At 38.1% G+C, this 23,398-nt stretch overlaps 1 protein-coding gene across 1 annotated transcript in view; it reads left to right on the top strand.

Moving 5' to 3' along the window:
• Positions 1-23,121, top strand: part of LOC127632775 (F-box-like/WD repeat-containing protein TBL1XR1) — an 81,197-nt gene extending 58,076 nt beyond the window's left edge. The window contains exons 4-17 of the mRNA XM_052111536.1: positions 11,813-11,915; positions 12,437-12,582; positions 16,091-16,310; positions 16,746-16,878; positions 17,030-17,171; positions 17,272-17,335; positions 17,420-17,517; positions 18,243-18,303; positions 18,439-18,560; positions 18,666-18,740; positions 18,924-19,051; positions 20,323-20,488; positions 20,764-20,865; positions 20,966-23,121. Of these exons, the coding sequence (XP_051967496.1) occupies positions 11,858-11,915; positions 12,437-12,582; positions 16,091-16,310; positions 16,746-16,878; positions 17,030-17,171; positions 17,272-17,335; positions 17,420-17,517; positions 18,243-18,303; positions 18,439-18,560; positions 18,666-18,740; positions 18,924-19,051; positions 20,323-20,488; positions 20,764-20,865; positions 20,966-20,992 (1,542 nt within the window). The 5' untranslated portion in view covers positions 11,813-11,857 and the 3' untranslated portion in view covers positions 20,993-23,121. The remainder of the gene's footprint in view (positions 1-11,812; positions 11,916-12,436; positions 12,583-16,090; positions 16,311-16,745; positions 16,879-17,029; positions 17,172-17,271; positions 17,336-17,419; positions 17,518-18,242; positions 18,304-18,438; positions 18,561-18,665; positions 18,741-18,923; positions 19,052-20,322; positions 20,489-20,763; positions 20,866-20,965) is intronic.
• Positions 23,122-23,398: the final 277 nt, after the last annotated feature.

Raw genomic sequence — 23,398 nt, 5'->3', positions numbered from 1 at the left:
CCACATACACCCCCCCCCTGATCGACAGGAGTACGTGACATGCCAGGGGCTGGCCCCTGCCCAGTCGTTTCGGCCGCTTTGGGCAGCGAGTTCCTCCCCGCTCAGAGTGTTGGCTTCCAGGTGCGATCCCTCAACCGGGTGCCCCGAACCCTCTCCTTGGGAGACACAGATGTCCAGTCTACCACAGCGGCACGAGTGCGGCGGCCGAAGCGGGAACGGCGCGGGCCTCCTCTGCCTGTCCGCCTTCTCCCTGCTGCCCCAAGAAACACAGCTTTCCCGGTAACATGGTTCCAGGGCCATAGCCCCTCACAAATAGCCACGAGGACAGTCCGGTGCCAGCAGCTGCAGTAATTCCAGTTCCAATAGCGTATATTAAACTTGCTGCAGTTAAAATCTTGTGGATCTTGGGAGTGGGCTGGCGGTCCTCTGCGAGGTGAGCCACCACCTGTCCCGGACCCTGCCCCCCAGATACCCTTCTGTGCCAAGTTTTCTCCATTTAGATCCAGATAATGGCTCTCACTGTGGTTCTTTGGAGTCCTAGAGCCTTTGAATTAGCTTTGTAACCCTTCCCAGACTGATGTATTTCAATCATCTTTTTCCTCATTATTTCTGGCATTTATTTCGACCTTAGCATAATGTGCTACTGGGTGAGACCTTTTAGACAACTTCATGCTGCTGAAAAAGTTCTATTTAGGGGTTGGTTTGATTGAACAAGGCTGGTAGTTATCAGGCCTGAGTGTGTCTTGTCCAGCTGAACCCCATTATGAATGCAGTTTCATTGATTTGGGGATTTAGTAACTAGCAATTACTAGCAAATTTTTCACATAAGCCCAGTTGGTATTAGATAACTTTTTTGCTTCAATAAATAACATTATCATTTATAAACTGTATTTTGTGTTTACTCAGAATGCCTTTGTTTTATTTTAGATTTTGTTTGAATTTTTGAAATAATTTAGTATGAGATATACATAAAAAACAGAAAAGTCTGGATGGGGCAAATAATTTTTCACTGCACTGTATTTTGAAAGGTTTCTGTGTTATGATGGTAGCTTCTCAATCCAGAAATGCCAGTCTAAATATGACTCAAAGCAATTATTAAACAGCAAAAGGGTGCTATTTAAATAAATCAATATGTAGTCTGTATGTGCCTCGTGCTTCAAAGTGATTTAGCGCTCTGCTCGCTGTCTTGTGCTTCAAACGGAGCGTGCAATGCTCATAATGGTGTTTTCTGTGTATGAGTCAAGGATCTCTAAAGGCACTTTGTGTCTTTATGCACAAGTTCTGCACAACAGTGGCTCAATACATTCACAACCACTCATATTTAAAGTGTGCAGCACATGCAAACTATATATTAATTTCGTTAAATAGATTTTCAGTTAAATAATCACACTAGGACATAACGTGATTTTAATTTATGGGTTGAATGTTTACAGAATGACCTTTGAATGTCAGATTGTATCGGTTTTTGGTAGCATAGCATTTTTACGAGCATGAGTACAAGTACATGAGCACGGTATCGGAACCGATAACAATACCAGTATTGGTATCGGGACATACCTTCTAATTGAGCAGACCTGTGCTTCTGCCTAGTAGTGCACTAGTTATTTCTGCAATTCCTTTTTGTGCCACTATCGGTGCATAAATTATCACTTTAATGTGTGCAGACAGATGTAATTTTTGATTGCCTCTTGGTCTATAGATCACTGACGATTTCAGCTCAGGTGTTTATTACAACTAGTACACAGACACCTAATTTTTGTAGACTCCACGCTGTGTGGCCTTTAAGCAAATATATTTCCTAATGTGTTTTAATGATTTAATTTGCATCTATTTGCTTCGACAAGGCCTAAATGCTTTGAAGTTGCCTGTTATCAGTCTGTAACCAAATAGACATCTGTTATACCTTTCACCAAAACCAGTTAAATGGCGCTTAAACCCACGCCACCTTTGATTACACAATGAAGATTACACTACACACTAAGCATCTCCAACACACCAAAATGTCATCCAAGGCAGAGGACATATCATGATATTTGCAATCCTGAGGACAATTTACGAGCTGCAGTTGGCGATATATCTCTTGGCGGTCCCTGTTTGCCATGACCTGTTTTGTTAAAAGCTCTTTTCTGTGTCAAATCTAGAAGGGAATTTCCCCACCCATGGTTTTCTTTACTTGAACTAATGTTGCTGACTGTAAATGCCTGGAGTTCCCTGCTTTGTTTTTACAGGCTTGGTGGTCCTGAAGTGCATGGGTAATTTATTGGAAGGTAGCAGTCCTCCCTAGGTATTGATTTGGCCACTCAATACACTAGATGAGCACTCTGCACTGTTGCAGGGATTTAATTTGTCTATGCTGTGAGATAAAATGCTCGATTCGGAGGCATCGTTCTGCCTGATTTGATTGGATGCTGCAGTATCTTTGTTATCTGATTGGCCTTGACACTGTGCCATTTTATGATGTTCCTATTTGCATATTTTTGCATATATTATGAATGCAACGTCAGACAAAGAACTCTGTATTTGAGAAATTTAGGCAGCTAATTGAGCATTCATCGGTAGGCTAAATGATACTCATAATGAGCTGTTGTCAGTTAAAGGTGCACTCATTTCATTTGTCCTAATTAAACATTTTTACACCTAAATATATTAATGTTACTGGAAATATGTTTTAAATCATGCACACCTTCTGGAGATAAGACTTTTATTATTTTGTTATTTTAGAACCCTAATAAAAGCTGATTTATTTTATAAGGAGTTGGGCTGCCTTATGCAGGTAGCATGTTGAGATCCATTTGACTAGCCGAATACTGCAAATTTGATCTCAGTCTTTGCTATTATCGGACACTTTCAACCACAGAATAGATGACTGCGTGTCTACAATAAACCTTTTCACACAAGCTAGGCCGTATATCCAGTTGTGTGTTTCAGTGTTTTTCCTGGGTCAAAAAAGGTCTTCGGTGGTTGGTTGGTTTATTACAGAATTCAAATGAATTCATATTAAGCATAATTATGTAGTTCCATATTATGTATACATTTAAGTTATTTTTAACCATATAAGGATTTCTTCTTTTTTTTACTTTAGTGGAATAATAGGAAATCAAACTAGTCTAATCTAATTTAATTCCTTATTTCTATAGGGCTAGTTATAATATTCTGACTGTACATGAATTTAACACCTTTATGAGGTCAGACTGTGAAAATGTGTTTTCGTACTCCTTAACGGATATTCATTTTTTTCATCTGGATGATTATCCATAATGATTCAAGTCGTCTATGAATATCAGAAGGCAGAATGATCAGTTTGTTTCCCAATATTAAAACCCATTACATATATTACATAAATCAGGACATATAATTCTGAGAGGTCCAGACTTTAAAGCCCTTTATTTCACATTTACTTGCATTACCATATTTCTTATGACATTTGAAAACAGCAGATAGAAAAGATCATTGGTGCTAGTGTTTCTGCTGTGGCTCACTTGTCACTCACAAAAAGGCTCATATAGCGCTGTACGGAAGCACGTTTCAGAAGCACCAGTACCAAGTAGCGGCACTGGGTTATTTTAGACCTCCTGCATGAAAGTAACTTTCACGCTAGCGGTGTTCCATGTTCTATTTCTCACACTTCTGTGAGTGAAGTTTTTACTTCAACTACACTTGTGTATCAGCTCCTTTTTCTTACCTCAACTGGCGTGGTGGCAGCATTTATGAAGTGGCAAAGGCAAGATGAATATCATTGAATTTGCTTCGGTGGCCCTAAACTAGAGATCGACCGATAGTGGATTTTACAGATAACCAAGTTTGGCAGTACCTGCCGATAACCGGTTAATCAACCGATAGTCTTTAAAATTTATACTGAATGAAAAAATAACACACAAATAAGTAAAATAGTGCTGAACTTTATTACAAAAAAAAAAACAGTACTGACTGAACTATGAAAATGTATTGTACTTTTTTAAATGAAATACATATATAAATATTAATATATATGAACTAATATTCAAATTTTAAAAATAAGCTGATTTTTAAATTGATGTTGTTTCCTTAGTCCACAAGAGGGTGCAATAAATACATAAACCATTCAGCACAATGATATTATTGCATACAACATTCCTATCCTGGCTGTTAAAAAAGATCATTTAATTTTCAACTAATGTGCATAAAATAAATACATTTTAGCCTGTCCATATTCTCAAATGTTATGTGAAAATTAAAATGAGGGGCGGGGGGACGCTTCAATAGACGGTTTACTTGATGTCACACTTGCACTGACTATTACTACTACTCCAGACAGAAGCTTCATAATAACAGCAAAATACCACATTGTTTTTTATTTAGTGCGGTTTTATGTAGAGTAGCAGTATTCACAGATAGCAGTGGTATTTGGCTGAACTCTGTGGTGAAGCGGCTCGGAATATGAGCCCAGGCCACGGGCTGTTCAAACCGATGGAACACAGCTGACTGTAACCAAACGCGAGGATCTTGTGACACACATTTCCAATTTGAACAAATTTCGTGACAAAGCATTTAAACAACTCATTGCTTAATCTGAGAAACACTTATAAGAGAGCAATACGCAACAGCCAAAGACCTCCACCAACTTTAAGGGGCTGTTCACACCGAACGCTTTTGCCATCATCCATTTGTATTTCTATGTAAACGCGCACTAAGCGATCGTCTTTGTTTTTCTTTATTCAGCATCTCATGCATTAGTGCTGTGTTTTAGTTGATGTGTCTAATTAAAAAGAACTTTAAAGGCATATCGAGACACCAGCTTTCTGTTAAACTGTATTTGTTGCACTGTGTCTAGCCTTTTTTAATGCAAGAATATGATCGATCTGAATTCATCGTATTACAATGAGGATATATATATTTTTTTTTATTGAAATCAGATGCTTTTCTGATTTGTTTATACATTTCTCTCGGCTGCATGCTTTCTCACGTCACTTTAAATATACAACTTAGCTGGCTAACGAATGCATAAATGTGACCAGCTGGATATAATCTAATGCAAATAGATGGTAATAAATGGTAATAATCGTGACATTTATACATTTGGGTAGGACTTGCTTGTATTTTTCTCACATTGTTCTAACCTCTTGAGGATAGCTTTAATGTTAGCGTCCTCTCAACCTTGTCAGAAAACATACTGCTGTTCTCTACTAATGCAGGATCTAATCAACAAATTAATTACTTTATAATGAAATGGCAACATGTACTGTATACATACCTTTTCGTTGTTGATGTTTAAAATCCGAATCTGAAGTGATTTTTGCCGATAACCGATAGTTCCACAAATCTGTTATCCATCCAAAACTGATATATCGGACGACCTCTAATATAGACAGCCTTCTTTTTTAAAGGGTCGATGTAACAAAGAAAAATTATTTTGTGATATTTGACAGGATGAAAGAGTACTTTTTTTTATTTATTAAAATGATGCCACACGTTGGCACATGCAGCCACTTTAAAATAACATTACAACATGACAGGGTCATACACCAAAATATTTATAAAGAAATACATGTATCATTTATAAAATGTGTAAATTTATAATGATTGTACAGAATAAACAATGATATTTTCATTGCTTTCATGTCCTTAGTGTTTTGTATAATCTCCATGTATGCTTTAAGCCCAACTTTCAATTGAAGGATAAGACTCTTTCCATCTGTTTGATTATTTGGGAACCACTGTTTTAAATGTCTAGCGCTGAATTACAGCCTCCCAATTTGAGTGTAATGATTGGGTTCTGATATACAAATGGAGAAATTCATCTTTCTTTTCTCAGAGCTAAAAAGTTTGAAACAGTCAAGCAAAGGTATACTGTTTGCAAACATTCAGACACCAGCTATGCCACTGGGTGAGGCGTTTAGTGTAGTGATCAACTGATATATCACTGAGGCCGATAAATCGACAAATATTCAGAGTTTTTAATTATCGCTATCGGCCGATACATTTTCCCATTTGGCGGATTTCTTTCTTGAGGGTGCTGAAAATCGCTTGCTTGCATGTGAAGTGAGACATGTAAACGACAAGTCATGGTTCAATTTGTTGTTATGTAACATTGTGTTTCTACATTAATAGACCGGTTTGCAACACCGTCTCATTTAAATGGTCCACATAAATGAGCCACGGCAGGCGCAGTTAAGCTCATAAAGTTAAAGTGCTTGCATGTTTCATTCCCCCTCTCTCTCCTCAACTGTTCCCTGTAACTTTTATCTGTCTTGTCTAATGATAACAAGGCAAATATCAATAAAACTAATATCATATACCGTTTGCAAATATGCGCATATCTCATTTAAACAGATGTAATAAACAAACCTCACAAAACTTGCGCAGATCCAGTGTCCTGTGGGGTGCTCATTTATTTACCTTTAAATCACATATTCTATCAGCCTCCCCTCAGCAGTTCCCTGTTAATTTTAACTTTCTTTTCTAATGATAAAATGCATACTGCTTGCAAATATGCAGATATTTAGTTTGAACAGATGTTATTCACAAACCTCACGAAAATCCAGTGTTTTCTTCCCGTCGAGCACTCATCTAATATCTTCCTCTGAAGTGCATATTCTATCAGCCAGAGTCAAAACCTAATGATCAAAAGTTCCATAATCATAAATCATGATGGTCACTCCATGACAATCCAGGATGTTTAAACTATAGGAGTTTGCTGCTGCTCTCGCTTGATCCGCAAGAGTGTGTGAGTGCAACTTCAAAGTAAAAGCATGCAAATACATTAGTCAAATTTGATGACTAGACTGAAATCAAAAGAAACTGCTATCTGCCATTTAAAATAAAATATATATATTTTTTAATTGTTTTTATAAGTGAATATAGTTTATAATATAAGTTTATAAAGTAATTATAGTGCTAAATTAGTTTATTTATTTTTAGCAATTTTATGTTTGTTATTTACTATATTAAACTGTGTGATATATTTTATCGGCCACCCTACTCTCTAGATATCGGCATCAGCCATTAAAAAAAAACAGATTACATACCTCATTCTATGATTTAAAGTAATATATAGGGATGCACCGATACCACTTTTTCTCCTCCGATTCCGATAACGGAAATCTAAGTATCGGCCAATATCGATCCTATACCAGTGTTGTTGTTTTTTTTTGCATAATCAGTTTAGAATATCTACAGTATTTTATGGAACTAATTGGGAGCACTCTTTAATATGTAAAGAAACACAAACCTCTAACTACACATTATTTCGATATAAATGTATAGCTTATCAAGAAACACTTTATTATTAACTAGTATACTGAACAGTGTAGCAGCAAAATTAACAATAGTTCCAGTCTTCAAGTCTTCAGTAGAAAAGAAACCAGTGTTTTATTTTATTTTATTTTTTTCCAAATATGTTTCAACTTGCATCTGGAATTTAAAGGATTCAGATCTCTTTTTTGTTCAATGTAGTTGTAAGACATCAGTCCATTTTTCATTCAGTTATTTTTTGGAACCCATTCAATTTAAATTCAAATTGAATGGAGTGGTGGTGGCGTAGTGGACTAAAGCACATAACTGGTAATCAGAAGGTCGCTGGTTCGATCACCACAGCCACCACCATTGTGTCCTTGAGCAAGACACTTAATCCAGGTTGCTCCGGGGGGATTGTCCCTGTAATAAGTGCACTGTAAGTCTCTTTGGATAAAAGCGTGTGCCAAATGCATAAATGTAAATGTAAATGTTAAATATTGTTATAAATTTTAAACAAATACTAATGATGACAATAATAATAAAATGGTATTAATATTATTATTATTGACTTTTAATTTTAAATACAACAGTAATACATTTAAATTGTGCCGTTTTTAAACCCTCATGCTTTTATTTTGACATTCTAACCTCTCCAGGAAGTCTTGTATGTGTCTGTTTGTAGGCAAGTTCACTGTAGTTTAATTTGGTAAAATGCACCTCCGGTGCCGTTCTAAATGCATATTATAAGTGTACCAAACTTTTCAGCATCTACATCTGAGATGCTGTTCGTGAGTAGCGCTCAAATATTGTGCACCACTGTGAAGGCTAAAAATGGCCACGAGTGTGTGAGGTGTGGGGTGGGGGGCTAAATGTTTGAAATTGTCACACTTGTTTGCTCTCTTATTTTGCTTGAAGTATAGACCTAATTTACAGTAGCGCCATCTTTGATTTTAGATTTTCTTTTTATATTCATTTCATGAATCTCTTTAATGGCATGCATGGTGTAAAGCTGAATAAAGCTCCTAGATCACATCTGATTTTCCACAACTCTTTGTTGTTTGGACTTTTTTGTCTACTGCCAGGTCGTGCTGAATAAACTGTCATGCAACTGCCATGTCAGCCAGCACAACATAAACAAAAAATTGTTATGTGTACCTTTATGTAGTGATGTAAGGAGAAGGGAATTGATACAGATTTCCTAATCGATTACGTTTCACAAGCTTTCGGTTCAATATCGATTCACATGGGTTTATTTCAGTAATGTAAAGTATCTCCCGACTAATGCTGTTAATTATACAGGGGACCTTTTAACTAGGTACATTTTACTAGTTATATTTTATTTACATTTTTTTGTAATTTTGGCTTTTTAAAAATGACCAAATAAATGTATTCAATCAATAAATATACAGTGAGGAAAGTAAGTATTTGAACACCCTGCTATTTTGCAAGTTCTCCCACTTGGAAATCATGGAGGGGTCTGAAATTGTCATCGTAGGTGCATGTCCACTGTGAGAGACATAATCTAAAAACAAAAATCCAGAAATCACAATGTTTAATTTTTAAACTATTTATTTGTATGATACAGCTGCAAATAAGTATTTGAACACCTGTCTATCAGCTAGAATTCTGACCCTCAAAGACCTGTTAGTCTGCCTTTAAAATGTCCACCTCCACTCCATTTATTATCCTAAATTAGATGCACCTATTTGAGGTCGTTAGTTGCATAAAGACACCTGTCCACCCCATACAATCAGTTAGAATCCAACTACTAACATGGCCAAGACCAAAGAGCTGTCCAAAGACACTAGAGACAAAATTGTACACCTCCACAAGGCTGGAAAGGGCTACGGGGAAATTGCCAAGCAGCTTGGTGAAAAAAGGTCCACTGTTGGAGCAATCATTAGAAAATGGAAGAAGCTAAACATGACTGTCAATCTCCCTCGGACTGGGGCTCCATGCAAGATCTCACCTCGTGTGGTCTCAATGATCCTAAGAAAGGTGAGAAATCAGCCCAGAACTACAGGGGAGGAGCTGGTCTATGACCTGAAAAGAGCTGGGACCACCGTTTCCAAGGTTACTGTTAGTAATACACTAAGACGTCATGGTTTAAAATCATGCATGGCACGGAAGGTTCCCCTGCTTAAACCAGCACATGTCAAGGCCCGTCTTAAGTTTGCCAATGACCATTTGGATGATCCAGAGGAGTCATGGGAGAAAGTCATGTGGTCAGATGAGACCAAAATAGAACTTTTTGGTCATAATTCCACTAACCGTGTTTGGAGGAAGAAGAATGATGAGTACCATCCCAAGAACACCATCCCTACTGTGAAGCATGGGGGTGGTAGCATCATGCTTTGGGGGTGTTTTTCTGCACATGGGACAGGGCAACTGCACTGTATTAAGGAGAGGATGACCGGGGCCATGTATTGTGAGATTTTGGGGAACAACCTCCTTCCCTCAGTTAGAGCATTGAAGATGGGTCGAGGCTGGGTCTTCCAACATGACAATGACCCGAAGCACACAGCCAGGATAACCAAGGAGTGGCTCTGTAAGAAGCATATCAAGGTTCTGGCGTGGCCTAGCCAGTCTCCAGACCTAAACCCAATAGAGAATCTTTGGAGGAAGCTCAAACTCCGTGTTTCTCAGCGACAGCCCAGAAACCTGACTGATCTAGAGAAGATCTGTGTGGAGGAGTGGGCCAAAATCCCTCCTGCAGTGTGTGCAAACCTGGTGAAAAACTACAGGAAACGTTTGACCTCTGTAATTGCAAACAAAGGCTACTGTACCAAATATTAACATTGATTTTCTCAGGTGTTCAAATACTTATTTGCAGCTGTATCATACAAATAAATAGTTAAAAAATCATACATTGTGATTTCTGGATTTTTTTTTTTAGATTATGTCTCTCACAGTGGACATGCACATACGATGACAATTTCAGACCCCTCCATGATTTCTAAGTGGGAGAACTTGCAAAATAGCAGGGTGTTCAAATACTTATTTTCCTCACTGTAATATGTAATATATTATTTTTGCTATATATTTATCGTGCTAAAACCGGTATTGTCTCTTTAACAAAAAACGGCATTGCTGTAAACCGCGCCTTTTAAATGAGCGCATGTTAACAAGAGAGGACTTTAATGGCTTAACCTGATTTTTACGATGCATGATTAGAATTAAAAACAATTTTTTTTTTTTTTTTTTTGGATGAACAACTGACTGTAAAGAACAGAAATGGTATTAAGAGACATTATTCAATGACTAATGGGTTGCGTGGATCTCGTCTCAACAACTTTTTACTCTCAACATGCTGTGAAAGGATCTCACTGCTGAATACTTCACGACTAAACTACACAATTACTGGTGAGTGAAATGTAAACATTTACCTGCCAAATATATTCACTGTAGGTGCATAGCACGACATTTGGTTACAAATGCAAATTATTTACTCTCATTTAAGTAGAATGTTGCGCACTGAGTGAAAGATCGGTTTTGGGATTTAAGAATCAAATGAAGGTTGCGATTAATCGGAAAAACAATATTTTTACCCACCCCTTGTAAGGAGATAGATAGGTTACATCACTACAGCAGCACCCTCTAGAAATAGAACAAAACCTCATTGCTCAAAAACGACTGTGAAACGGAAGTGAATATCTCTGGCGGTCTGAGCAAGAATAAAAGGAGGACTTGAAAACCTTCCTTCTTGCAAACAAACCACATCCTGCGACTGCAAGCGGCAAGCACTTTTATTCTGCCATGGGGAAACATTTTCCAGCTCACTTCACTGTATGAATGAGGATGTGATCTGGAATGGTTGAAACCAAAGCTGTTTACAGCTGCTAGGGTCACTTTTCAGAATTAGCCAGATAGTGGTTACACAGTGTTTTGACGTGGAACTGAAATTGTATTTCTGCTCTGTGATGTTCTTGTTTGGAGAAAAAGCATCTGTGTAATATTACTCAAAAAAGAAAACTTAAAATGAAAGTGAGCTAATATGTCCAGATGTCATTGAACTAAATGCATTGTATTGTATGGATCACAATACTGTGTTAGAGGGAAAAATTGCACACCTTTGTAAACAGTGTAACCTTGCAATAATCTGGTGCAGCAAACAAGAATTGCAAACTGTCAAATCCAGGTAAGTTTTAAATACTTGTAAAATATTTTTGTGATAATAAATTAACACATCTGTAAGTGTAAACTGACATTTTGGCACATCCTTAAAACCAGTCATAATAAATCTGAGAGTCAGACATATTACAAAGAAATATTTTGTAGTACCCTTCATGAAAACGTTTTCAGTGGTAGATGCATGTGCCTGCTCTGAGGTTTTGATGCAACAGCACCACCACAGGGTAATGGGTACTTTGCATACTGCAACTTGTTATTCAGTTATGCAGGGCAGTGAGGCCCTTAGTAACCTCTGGCAGCAGAATGCACACTCTGGTTTCTGCACTGTAAAAGAGGCATTTTATACACCAGATGACTCTCAAAGTCCCTTGAGTGGATGCCAGAAAGCCTTGCATTATCCGTTGCTCTTCCATTGTCATTTTCAAGTATCATTCTGTGAGACCACTTTCTGATATTATTATTTTTTTAGGCTTGTGTCCTGTGTGCTGACCTCATGGTGTAAGCAAGTGTGAAGATGAGTATTAGCAGCGATGAGGTCAACTTCCTGGTGTATAGATACCTGCAGGAGTCAGGTAGGTGCTTCTCACCTAAAAAGGCCTCAAGACAACTTTACAAACAGCTACTTAAAGGAACAGTTAAACAAAAAAAAATTGAATTCTGTCATCATTTATTCACCCTCATTTATTCCAAACTTGACTTTGAGCATTTAAAGGAGATATCAGGCAGAATGTTAGGGACTTGCATCCTCAGTAACCGTTTACTTTCATTGCATGGAAAAAAAGAATGAAATTGAGAGCGAGGCCCAAGCATTCTGCCTAATACATTTTCGGAGCATGAGTAAAAGATGACAGAATTAAAATGTATGGATAATCTATACCTTTAAACTACACAATTGCAGAACATACCACAGTCTTGTCTTTTACAGTCTTAATTTGTGTTTTTTGTGCTGTAATCCGTACCCCGGCATTACAATCATTCCCATCAGGGCGTTGTTTAAGGGAGCACACATGAAACCCTCTCCGTAGCCGTGAGCTAGAGAGAAAGTTGATTCCAGCATGTGTCACACTAAGGTGTTTATCATTCCCTCTGGCAGGGTTTTCCCACTCAGCTTTCACATTCGGCATCGAGAGCCACATCAGCCAGTCCAACATCAATGGTGCCCTAGTGCCCCCTGCTGCCCTGATCTCCATTATCCAAAAGGGCCTGCAGTACGTGGAGGCTGAAGTCAGCATCAATGAGGTGAGAGCACGACTCGCATGGCAAGCAACCTGTATTGATTCATGTACATCTAAAAAGATTTGATAATTAACAACAAAATTTGCATATTTAATTATTATTTAGAGTCAAGATAATAGGGGTACAACTGTCATTTTTGACTGGGGTTTTCAAACTGGGGGCCATAAGGGGGTGCTTGGGGGTCTGTGGAAAATGAGGGGAAAAAAATATTTTACAATATGTATTTTTAGAGCTGTTAGGACAATATGTATTAAAAGTTAATATTAAAGGTTTACTACTAAATAAATGAATAGTAAATTTTAAACATATGTATGAAATCATGACCACTTATGTGAGATCATGTGAGAGTTCAGTCATATCAGTAACCTTATAAAAGCTATTTTATTCTACATGGAGCAGGGGTGCCTCATGGGGGAAACCATGTTAGCCTCACATGACCAGCTGAATAATACTTGCTTAATCTCAGTAACTGCCCTGTTATTGGACAATTTCATTAATGGATTAAATGAATCCTTACTGTGAATAATGAATTTCTACAATGTCATTGGTAACTGAAAACCATTGTGTTTGAATGATGCAGCATCCTGGCCACTAGATGTCAGTGTCAACCAATGAAAGCCACTTCGACGTCAAAACAATTACACAGTACACCTTCTTATTAGTAGTAATACACAATAAAAAAATAAAAAAAACACATTTACTGAATCTGATATTATAATAGATTCATTATGCTTTTTCTGGTTGGACATCAGTAGATAAAATATATATACACTCACCTAAAGGATTATTAGGAACACCATACTAATACTGTGTTTAACCCCCTTTCGCCTTCAGAACTGCCTTAATTCTACGTGGCATTGATTCAACAAGGTGCTGAAAGCATTCTTTAGAAATGTTGGCCCATATTGATAGGATAGCATCTTGCAGTTGATCGAGATTTGTGGGATGCACATCCAGGGCACAAAGCTCCTGTTCCACCACATCCCAAAGATGCTCTATTGGGTTGAGATCTGGTGACTGTGGGGGCCATTTTAGTACAGTGAACTCATTGTCATGTTCAAGAAACCAATTTGAAATGATTCGAGCTTTGTGACATGGTGCATTATCCTGCTGGAAGTAGCCATCAGAGGATGGGTACATGGTGGCCATAAAGGGATGGACATGGTCAGAAACAATGCTCAGGTAGGCCGTGGCATTTAAACGATGCCCAATTGGCACTAAGGGGCCTAAAGTATGCCAAGAAAACATCCCCCACACCATTACACCACCACCACCAGCCTGCACAGTGGTAACAAGGCATGATGGATCCATGTTCTCATTCTGTTTACGCCAAATTCTGACTCTACCATCTGAATGTCTCAACAGAAATCGAGACTCATCAGACCAGGCAACATTTTTCCAGTCTTCAACTGTCCAATTTTGGTGAGCTCTTGCAAATTGTAGCCTCTTTTTCCTATTTGTAGTGGAGATGAGTGGTACCCGGTGGGGTCTTCTGCTGTTGTAGCCCATCCGCCTCAAGGTTGTGTGTGTTGTGGCTTCACAAATGCTTTGCTGCATACCTCGGTTGTAACGAGTGGTTATTTCAGGCAAAGTTGCTCTTCTATCAGCTTGAATCAGTCGGCCCATTCTCCTCTGACCTCTAGCATCAACAAGGCATTTTCGCCCACAGGACTGCCACATACTGGATGTTTTTCCCTTTTCACACCATTCTTTGTAAACCCTAGAAATGGTTGTGCTTGAAAATCCCAGTAACTGAGCAGATTGTGAAATACTCAGACCGGCCTGTCTGGCACCAACAACTATGCCACGCTCAAAATTGCTTAAATCACCTTTCTTTCCCATTCTGACATTCAGTTTGGAGTTCAGGAGATTGTCTTGACCAGGACACATCCCTAAATGCTTTGAAGCAACTGCCATGTGATTGGTTGATTAGATAATTGCATTAATGAGAAATTGAACAGGTGTTCCTAATAATCCTTTAGGTGAGTGTATATGGCTGTCAATACAATTTATTTTATTAAAGAAAAAAAACCACATCATTATATAGTTTTGTGGAAAGGGTTTGTTTTGGTTTTAGTGCAGTGACTATGCACTCCAAAAATATATGAAGAATTCCGCATTTTAATTTGATAAAAAATCCATTCAATTGAATCAAGTATTCTTAAATAAAAATAAATAAATAATACAAATGATCCCCTTTTCTCCCCAATTTTGGAATGCCCAATTCCCACTACTTACTAGGTCCTCATAGTGGTGCAGTTACTCACCTTAATCCGGGTGGTAGAGGACAAGGCTAAGTTGCCTCCACTTCTGAGACCATCAGTCCACGCATCTTATCACGTGGCTTTCTGTGCATGATGCTGCAGAGACTCGCAGCATAAGGAGGCTCATGCTACTGTCCGTGATCCAAGCACAACTTACCACACACCCCATTGAGAGCGAGAACAACTTAATCGTGACCACAAGGAGGTTACCCCATGTGATCCTCACTAGCAACTGGGCCAATTTGGTTGCTTAGGAGACCTGTCTGGAGTCACTCAGCACACCCTGGATTAGAAGTTGTGACTCCAGGGGTGTTAGTCAGCATCAATACTCGCTGAGCTACCCAGGCCCCCCAAAAACTAAATACTTTGTTTTACTTTAATTTTCTTGAAAACTACACTATTACACAATTTTTATGGAATTTTGTTGTAAAATTGAATTGTTTGAATCTTAAAAATAGGCTAAAATCAAATTCTTTTTTTGTGTATAGAAGCAATTTTTTTGCTTTGGGAACACTATCAAAACATGTTTTATTTTTAATATCAAACTTACTATTTTTCTTCCACGGTATAAATGGGTCTTTATACATTATATATAACTGCCTTTATATTTAAGATATGGGTTCCCTCGTAAGGAGATCAGATTTGAGGGTCCTTGGCATAAAACAGTTTGAAAATTCCTACTTTATGAGACAAGAAATGCAGATACTGCAGTTACATTTTAGTGCTACCTAGAATCTGGCAGTATTTGTAGAAAGTTTTTGTTTTGATCTGTATTAGTGGGTCGTGACCTGAAAATGGATCTCAGGTTTGTTCTTAAATGGTTGTGGACAGCAGTGGAAAATAAAATGCAAGTATCTAGATAAATGTTCATCTTTAGAATAGGAAAATAAATAGGCTCATCAACATTCTGTATCTTGGTAGAAACTGGTGAAATTAGGCAGATGGCAGGTTAGGCAAGTTTGTATGACGTACTCATCCTTGACAACCCAGAACAAAACAAAAATCCCAGATTGTATTAAACATGAGTTCACTTGCAAATAGAATAAACATGGTTTGTGTCAACCACATTGTGTGTAATTTGGCTGCAGAGAGCATGAAACCATCTAAACGAGACATAAGTTAATAATTACGCATATTTTCATGCATAAGCATTTACATTTTTGCCTTTAAGGACATTGTTTTTTTTTAAACTTTTGTACAATACTTTGTTGGGTTGCCATGGCTGACACATTGGCTCTTGTCCACAGGATGGCACGCTGTTCGATGGGCGGCCAATTGAGTCTCTGTCTTTGATCGACGCAGTGATGCCCGATGTTGTACAGACCCGGCAACAGGCTTACAGAGACAAACTGGCTCAGCAACATGCCACCGCAGCGCCCTCGACAACCAACACCAACATGCAGGCTAATGCCAAAAATGGAGAGAACACCGCAAACGGAGAAGAGAACGGTGCTCACGCCTTACCTAGTGAGTCTAGATTTTCATGTCGTACCTAACAAGGCTAGAACGTTTTGTTTTTCTGTGTTCATCACATTTGTTTTGTTAGCGCCACCTAAAATGTGTATTTAAATGTTTAGATTCACATTGTAAACAACGTTAAGTTTAGAATCAAGAATAAGTGCTTAGATTTTTCAGTATGATAATGAGGCTCACAGCAGCTCTACTGAAACTGTGGCTATATATCAAGAGCCTTAGCATGTCTAAGTGTGTATTTGTATGTTTAGGCTCAAGATTAGGTTTGGAGTCAAGATAAGTGCTCTGATTGGTCAGCACAATTTTGAGGCTCATAGCAGCTCTTCTGAAATTTTGGCTTTATATCAAAAAGCTGTTGCATCCAGACTCAATTATGATGTCATTTGCTTTCTCTCTGGTATGTGTTCTCACGGCTCTCTATCTGTGCAGATAATCATGCAGACATGATGGAGGTGGATGTGGATGTGGAGATCCCTCAGAATAAAGCCATGGTGCTGAGAGGTCATGAGTCAGAGGTCTTCATCTGCGCCTGGAACCCTGTCAGTGACCTGCTTGCTTCTGGGTCAGTTGTTTACTGTCCACTCACCCCTCTGGCTGTTTTCTTTTTCAATCACAGAATCTGTTCAGACTTTCATCCATGCTGAGTGATGAGGACACAAAGGGAAATCAATGGATGCAGTGTTATTTAATTCTTTCTATCTGGCTCTCTGCAGGTCTGGGGACTCAACAGCACGGATCTGGAATCTGAGTGAGAACAGCAGTAGTAGCTCCACACAGCTTGTCCTGAGGCACTGCATACGAGAAGGTGGCCAAGATGTACCAAGCAACAAAGATGTCACATCATTAGACTGGAACGTGAGTTCTACTCTGGCAACAATCCTGTTCTACATAATCCATCTCTGGATTATGCGAGACTGATATTTCTTGTTTCTCTTGTTCATTTGTTGTATTTTAGAGTGAAGGTACACTATTAGCCACAGGCTCTTACGATGGCTTTGCAAGAATATGGACTAAAGATGGTAAGTAAGCAAGTTGTTTACCTTCTGAAACATGCATTTCACACTTTTTCAGTTCAGCAGTCTGATAATTGTGTTTCTTCACAGGTAATCTGGCCAGTACTCTGGGTCAACATAAAGGTCCAATATTTGCATTAAAATGGAACAAAAAAGGAAACTTTATCCTCAGCGCAGGTGTTGATAAGGTGAGGGACTGAAGCCATGTTTTTTAAGTGTGCATTGTTTTGAATCCCCAAAAGATTCCCAGTGCTTTGCTTAATGCTGCTTCTGTGCTGATCAGCTGCACATCTTCCATGAGTTTGAAAAAATAAATAAAATGTCAATGTATTTTTTTTGCCATTATCACCCAGCCCTACAGTGAATATTACATAACTATACAGTAGTGATCTATTTCAGTCCTACTTTTTTCCATCTAAATTGAGCTTGATTTTGGCAGAAGCATTTATTTTGGAGTGAAGCCGTTTCCGTTTGTGTGTTTTTGATGGTAGATTCTCACTTTCGGAAAAGCAGTATTTAATTAAAAGCTGCTATTTAATTAAATATGTAGTCTGTATGTGCCTTATGCTACAAAGTGTATTAGTGCTCTGCCTGCTGTCATCTGCTACAAAAGACGCAACAATGCCCATGATGGTGTTTTACGCTTATGATCCAAGGAGCTTTACAATAATGAGTTGCTAGTGTTGTGCTGAAATTTGACTGCTCACCAGATTTGAAATTCCAGCTATCTGATTGGCCCTTATACCTAAAGCCCACCCCCTACACCCACCCTTAACCCTATTGGTCCCAACCCCTAAAGTCCATCCCTACACCTACCATAAACATAAGGATACTTTGGAGTCAAAATTCAGTTTTCACACTTTACATTTATACATTTCTGTTTACCTTGTCTCATATGCCTCCTCTTTTACAGACAACAATCATTTGGGATGCTCACACAGGAGAAGCCAAACAGCAGTTCCCGTTTCATTCAGGTTCACGCACATTCCACTTCATTCTTCTGACATTACACTGATAATGTGACCAATTCACTGTTCTGAAAATCTGTATTAATAATTCTGCATTGCATGCGACATATGAGTAAATCTTATTTTTCTCTTTCACTCCAGCACCTGCTCTGGACGTGGACTGGCAGAGTAACAACACGTTTGCTTCCTGTAGCACAGACATGTGCATCCATGTGTGCAAACTGGGCCAGGACCGACCCATTAAGACATTCCAAGGACACACAGTAAGAACTGTCTGCTCGTCCCACTCTACCCGCTGTTTCCTGCAACTCAAGTCTGCCAATGAGATGAACTTCTAACCTCCTTCTTTCTGTATTTCCTGTCTTTAGAATGAAGTTAATGCAATCAAATGGGATCCGACAGGCAACCTGCTGGCATCGTGTTCTGATGATATGACTTTAAAGGTAAAAGCCACATGTTATCTATCGATCAGTGGGTTGCATCCATGCTGGCTACACATTATACACGTGAAAAAGTTTGTTTTGCAGTACTGAGAGCAAAGTTAGCCCATGAGGCACATTTTGGCATGTGAAAATGCTAAAATACTGTTGCAGTGGTCTAAACTTTTGTCTCTTCAAATGTTCTAGATCTGGAGTATGAAACAGGACACTTGTGTTCATGATTTGCAAGCTCACAGCAAAGAAATCTACACTATCAAATGGAGCCCCACAGGTCCAGGAACCAACAACCCCAACGCCAATCTAATGCTGGCCAGGTAGAGTACCGTCCTTGAACACCATGCAATCCATGTCATTATCAACAAGTGCTTTAAGTGCTTGCAAAAAGCATTGTTTTGTTTTTTGTTAGTTGCTTGTATGAATGTTGAAGGACAGCTACTAATGACTTCACTTTTGTGACTCAAATAGACTAATATATATAGCAGAGTGAACAATCAGCCAGTATTTGGCCGTTTTGAGGTTATCGCAAATGTCCACTTGTCATAATAACAGAAGTGTTAGCACTCCCCCTTGTGTCAACTCAGAAAGCTTCCAACAGCCATCTCAATGGACAATTTATGTAATGTTATTTATATAACGTTTATAATATTTATAGTAGGGATATCCCAATACCATTTTTTTTAGATTGAGTACTACGATACTACCTTTTCGGTGTGTGCCAATATTGATACGATATCTGTTTTTTTCTCTCCCTGAATTCCATATCAACAGTTTATATAATTTTATCATCTAAATTGTCTCTAAATAAATGTATTAAAACTTTAATCAAGTGAAACTAGAACAATTAATTTTCAACAAAATATTGTATTATTTTTATTAAATGAAATACTTTTTTTACAGAACCTCACAGTACAATCCACAATACAACATTTGAGTTGTTCTTGCAAATAAATTGCTGCATAACAGCGTCACAGATATGAGACATTGCTTAAATATAATACAATACTATAGAGTTTATTATTAGGAGTAGTAGTACTTATATTACAGTGAATATGACATAACTATACACAGGATTATATTTCTATTTTACTTTTTCCATCTAAATTGCGCTTTTATTTTGGCAGAACTTTTATTTTGAAGTGTTTTTGTGTTGTGATGACGGTAGCTTCTCAAAAGCAGGTCGCTATGTGACTTAAAAGTGATTATTAAACTGCATAAATAAATATGTAGTCTGTATGTGCCAACTCTATATTTATCTTATTAAATTGCACCCTTTGCGATGAAATAATCACACTAGGACATAAAGTGATTTGAATTTGTGCACTGAATGTTTACGGAATGACGTTCATATGGTATCGTTTTTTTGGTATTGGAGTAGTTTTACAAGCACGACAACAACTACACGAGCATGGTATTGGACCCAGTTCCAATACCGATATCAGAACGTCCCTAATTTATAACATGTTTTCAAATACAACATAAATCCATTACAGTTGTCAGTAATTGTATTCTGTAATTTAATAAATGGGCATACTTTTAAATAAAACCACAAGCTACAAAATCTGATCTTGTACTTCTACACCTCTAGTGCTTCTTTTGACTCCACTGTTCGGTTATGGGACGTAGATCGAGGCATCTGTATCCACACGCTAACCAAACACCAGGAGCCCGTGTATAGTGTGGCCTTCAGTCCTGACGGACGGCATCTAGCCAGCGGCTCTTTTGACAAGTGTGTCCATATCTGGAACACACAGGTAAGACTGGTCTGCCACATCACAAAAGAAATGCTATGCTTGGTTGACTGTTAATACAAGGCAAAAGCACAATATCCAATGAAAATGCTTTACTTTTTGGATCAATGGTGCAGCACCTGGTTTTAAGAACACATCACTTGCTTGCTCTCTTCTCTATATTTTCTTGTTTCTTTCCACTGAATCAATATATCTAATAAGGAGGCAAAAGCCTCTAAACCATTTTTAATCTTAAGTGCGAAACCACTAAACTCTTTATGTTGGTGTCATTTCCACAGACTGGTGCTTTAGTCCATAGCTACAGGGGAACAGGGGGCATTTTTGAAGTTTGCTGGAACGCAGCTGGCGACAAAGTAGGAGCAAGTGCGTCAGACGGCTCTGTAAGTTTGCAGATTTATGAAGCCCGAATGGACAAACATATGCTCATTTTCTTGTTGCTGTTAAAATGAGAATCATATATATATATATTTGTCTTTTTAGGTTTGTGTATTAGATCTGCGGAAATAGCATTGCTTGCTGGAAGCCATGGACCGACTATGAATGTGTACATAGCCAAAATGACTGTCCCTGACCCTCAAACTGCTACAGTCCCTAGTGAACCATGGCCAGCCACTACAGACAAACAAACAAAACAAGCACCCTGACGCAACAGAGCGGAGAGGATGTGATTCCAACCAGAGACATTCAAATGACTTTTGTAAGTGAACACAGGTGGGAATAAGTAATCTAACGGAGGAAGAAGACACAAGGACTGGTGTATGTACCAAATTTGGAAGATATTTTACTATTTGTTCTTCAAAACCAATCTCATCAAAATAAACGAATGAAAGGATTTTAATCTTTGTTGGTAGTTCCCGTCTCAGTGTGCAGACATATCAACTTTTTCTTTTTCTCCCTGCCTCTCTTTCTTTCATCCCCGCACCACACATTTTATTTCTTTTATTTGAAGTCACAGCTGCATGATTCCAGGAGTATTTGTTTTCATCCATTTTACACAAAAACAGTTATTTACAGTTTTTTGGTTCTGGAATTTGGTGATTTCAAACAGTGTGGGGACATTGAAAAAAAAATACGTTTTATATTTTTCTTGTTCTTCAGTTTTTGATGCTATGGTGTAACTGTTATCTAACTAGTTATTTGAACCTGACCCCGTTGTACACTAAAAGAGAGGCACATTGTACGGAATTAACCAGAAAATGAACACAGGCGCACACATTTAAAGGAAATTAATCTGTTTACTCATACGACTGTATTTAATTGTTTGATGTTTCCCAGATCAGTTAAAATTCAATGTTAAATGGTAAACAGTTCTCCAATCTAGCCTCAAATCAAGACTGTGACCCAGGAACATGTATGACATGCATGCAAATACCGTACATGCATGAAGATGCAGGTTCGCAATATTTTTAAACAAACCATCAGGTGATTGGCCTTTCACACATTTTCATTCTTTATCCTGTTTGAATACAGCAGTGGGTTTCTCTTTTGATGTATCGGTTATATTTGTGTGCAAATCAAGAATGATACTTTTTAAATATTTGGCAGTTTTACTCTCAGTTTGTTAAAAGTGGTTTTGTTTCTGCTTTTGTAACTAGTTTGCTTTTTGTCCATCACCTCTGTCAAAAAACAAAACTCCCTTCTCATTACACAGGATGGTTTTCGTTTTTTTTGTATGATCTTTGAACTTTATTGGAAAGCCCAAAGCTTAAACAAGTCTGTGTTATTAAGGACATTCAACAAACAGCTAAATTACTCAAAACGCCAATGACAAGAATGCTTTCCTATGTTACGGTTTCATCAATCTTAAAACTGTTAAAAATGTAATTCTGGATTCTTTGCACATCATGTGATGTAACATCCAGTCATATGATCGTTCTAGCATGTAATGAGACATGCGTTCGTTTACAGGTATCGCATGCATCAGGACAGCAGTACATGAAGCGGCACCTTTTAAAATCTCTTTGACATTTACAGCTGTCCTATTTCTGATTTGGAGTCCTTTGTCCATATTAATGTGCTTTTGGTTTTCTCAAAGTCAAGACATCAATGAAACTTTTTGGTGCCTCAACCAATGAGGAATCAGAATAAGTCAAAGGCTCCAAGAGTGCACAAATGATAGAGGCTTGTTTGCTCTGTTTTTTTATTTTTTTCCTCAAGTTATTTTTAGGACATCATGTGACATTTAACCTTGCATTTTGTATACAACTGACTACTTTTAAGTAGATTAAAAAAAACATCTGAGCACTATTTATTACAGTCTGACAACAGAAGGGTGTTTCAGTCCCCCTCTGTCCTCTGTGTGTATTTGCCCCAGTGTCTGCCTGCCCGCACTCTTTTTGTACTCTTTTAAAACTTTTGTAATTATTTCTTTGTAGCTATAAAAAAAAAAAAAAAAGAGTAAAGAAATAAGCAAAAAAAGAAAACCCAAACAAACTATCAGAGGTCGGTTGGAGCGTGTACAGCTAAGACCTCAGTTTTGCTCTCTCTGAGTCCGATGTATTCTCGGATGTCCCCACACTTGCTCTTTATTTCCCCAGTCAAACGTTTTGGGTTGCAAAATTTCCCCCTTGCATTGCATTGATCTGTTGTCATTTGAATCAGATCTGGAGTCCAAAATAAAGTATATTTTGATATTACTTCTGTTTTTTTATTCTCTTGATTTGTGAATAGGTCTCTATAATTGTGATGGTTCAAACACTAAGAGTCATTAAAGTCAGCATGAAACAGCCCATTTTACTTCTGTAATGTGGCATTTCAGGGTGAAACTGAATATTCCAGGAAAAAAATTAGGATGGGATTTTACACAATTGATTGGATTGTGAAACGTGCTTGCTCCGTACCATAATGGAGTCAGACCTGTCCTGAATGCTAGGGAGCAGTTGATTGAGGAGGACTACTGCACTCCTAAAAAAA

Source organism: Xyrauchen texanus, chromosome 39, assembly GCF_025860055.1.
Source record: "Xyrauchen texanus isolate HMW12.3.18 chromosome 39, RBS_HiC_50CHRs, whole genome shotgun sequence".
Classification (NCBI taxonomy): Eukaryota; Metazoa; Chordata; class Actinopteri; order Cypriniformes; family Catostomidae; genus Xyrauchen; species Xyrauchen texanus.
The sequence above is the reverse complement of the archived record's forward strand: the minus strand, read 5'-3'. Positions and strand labels throughout refer to the sequence as shown.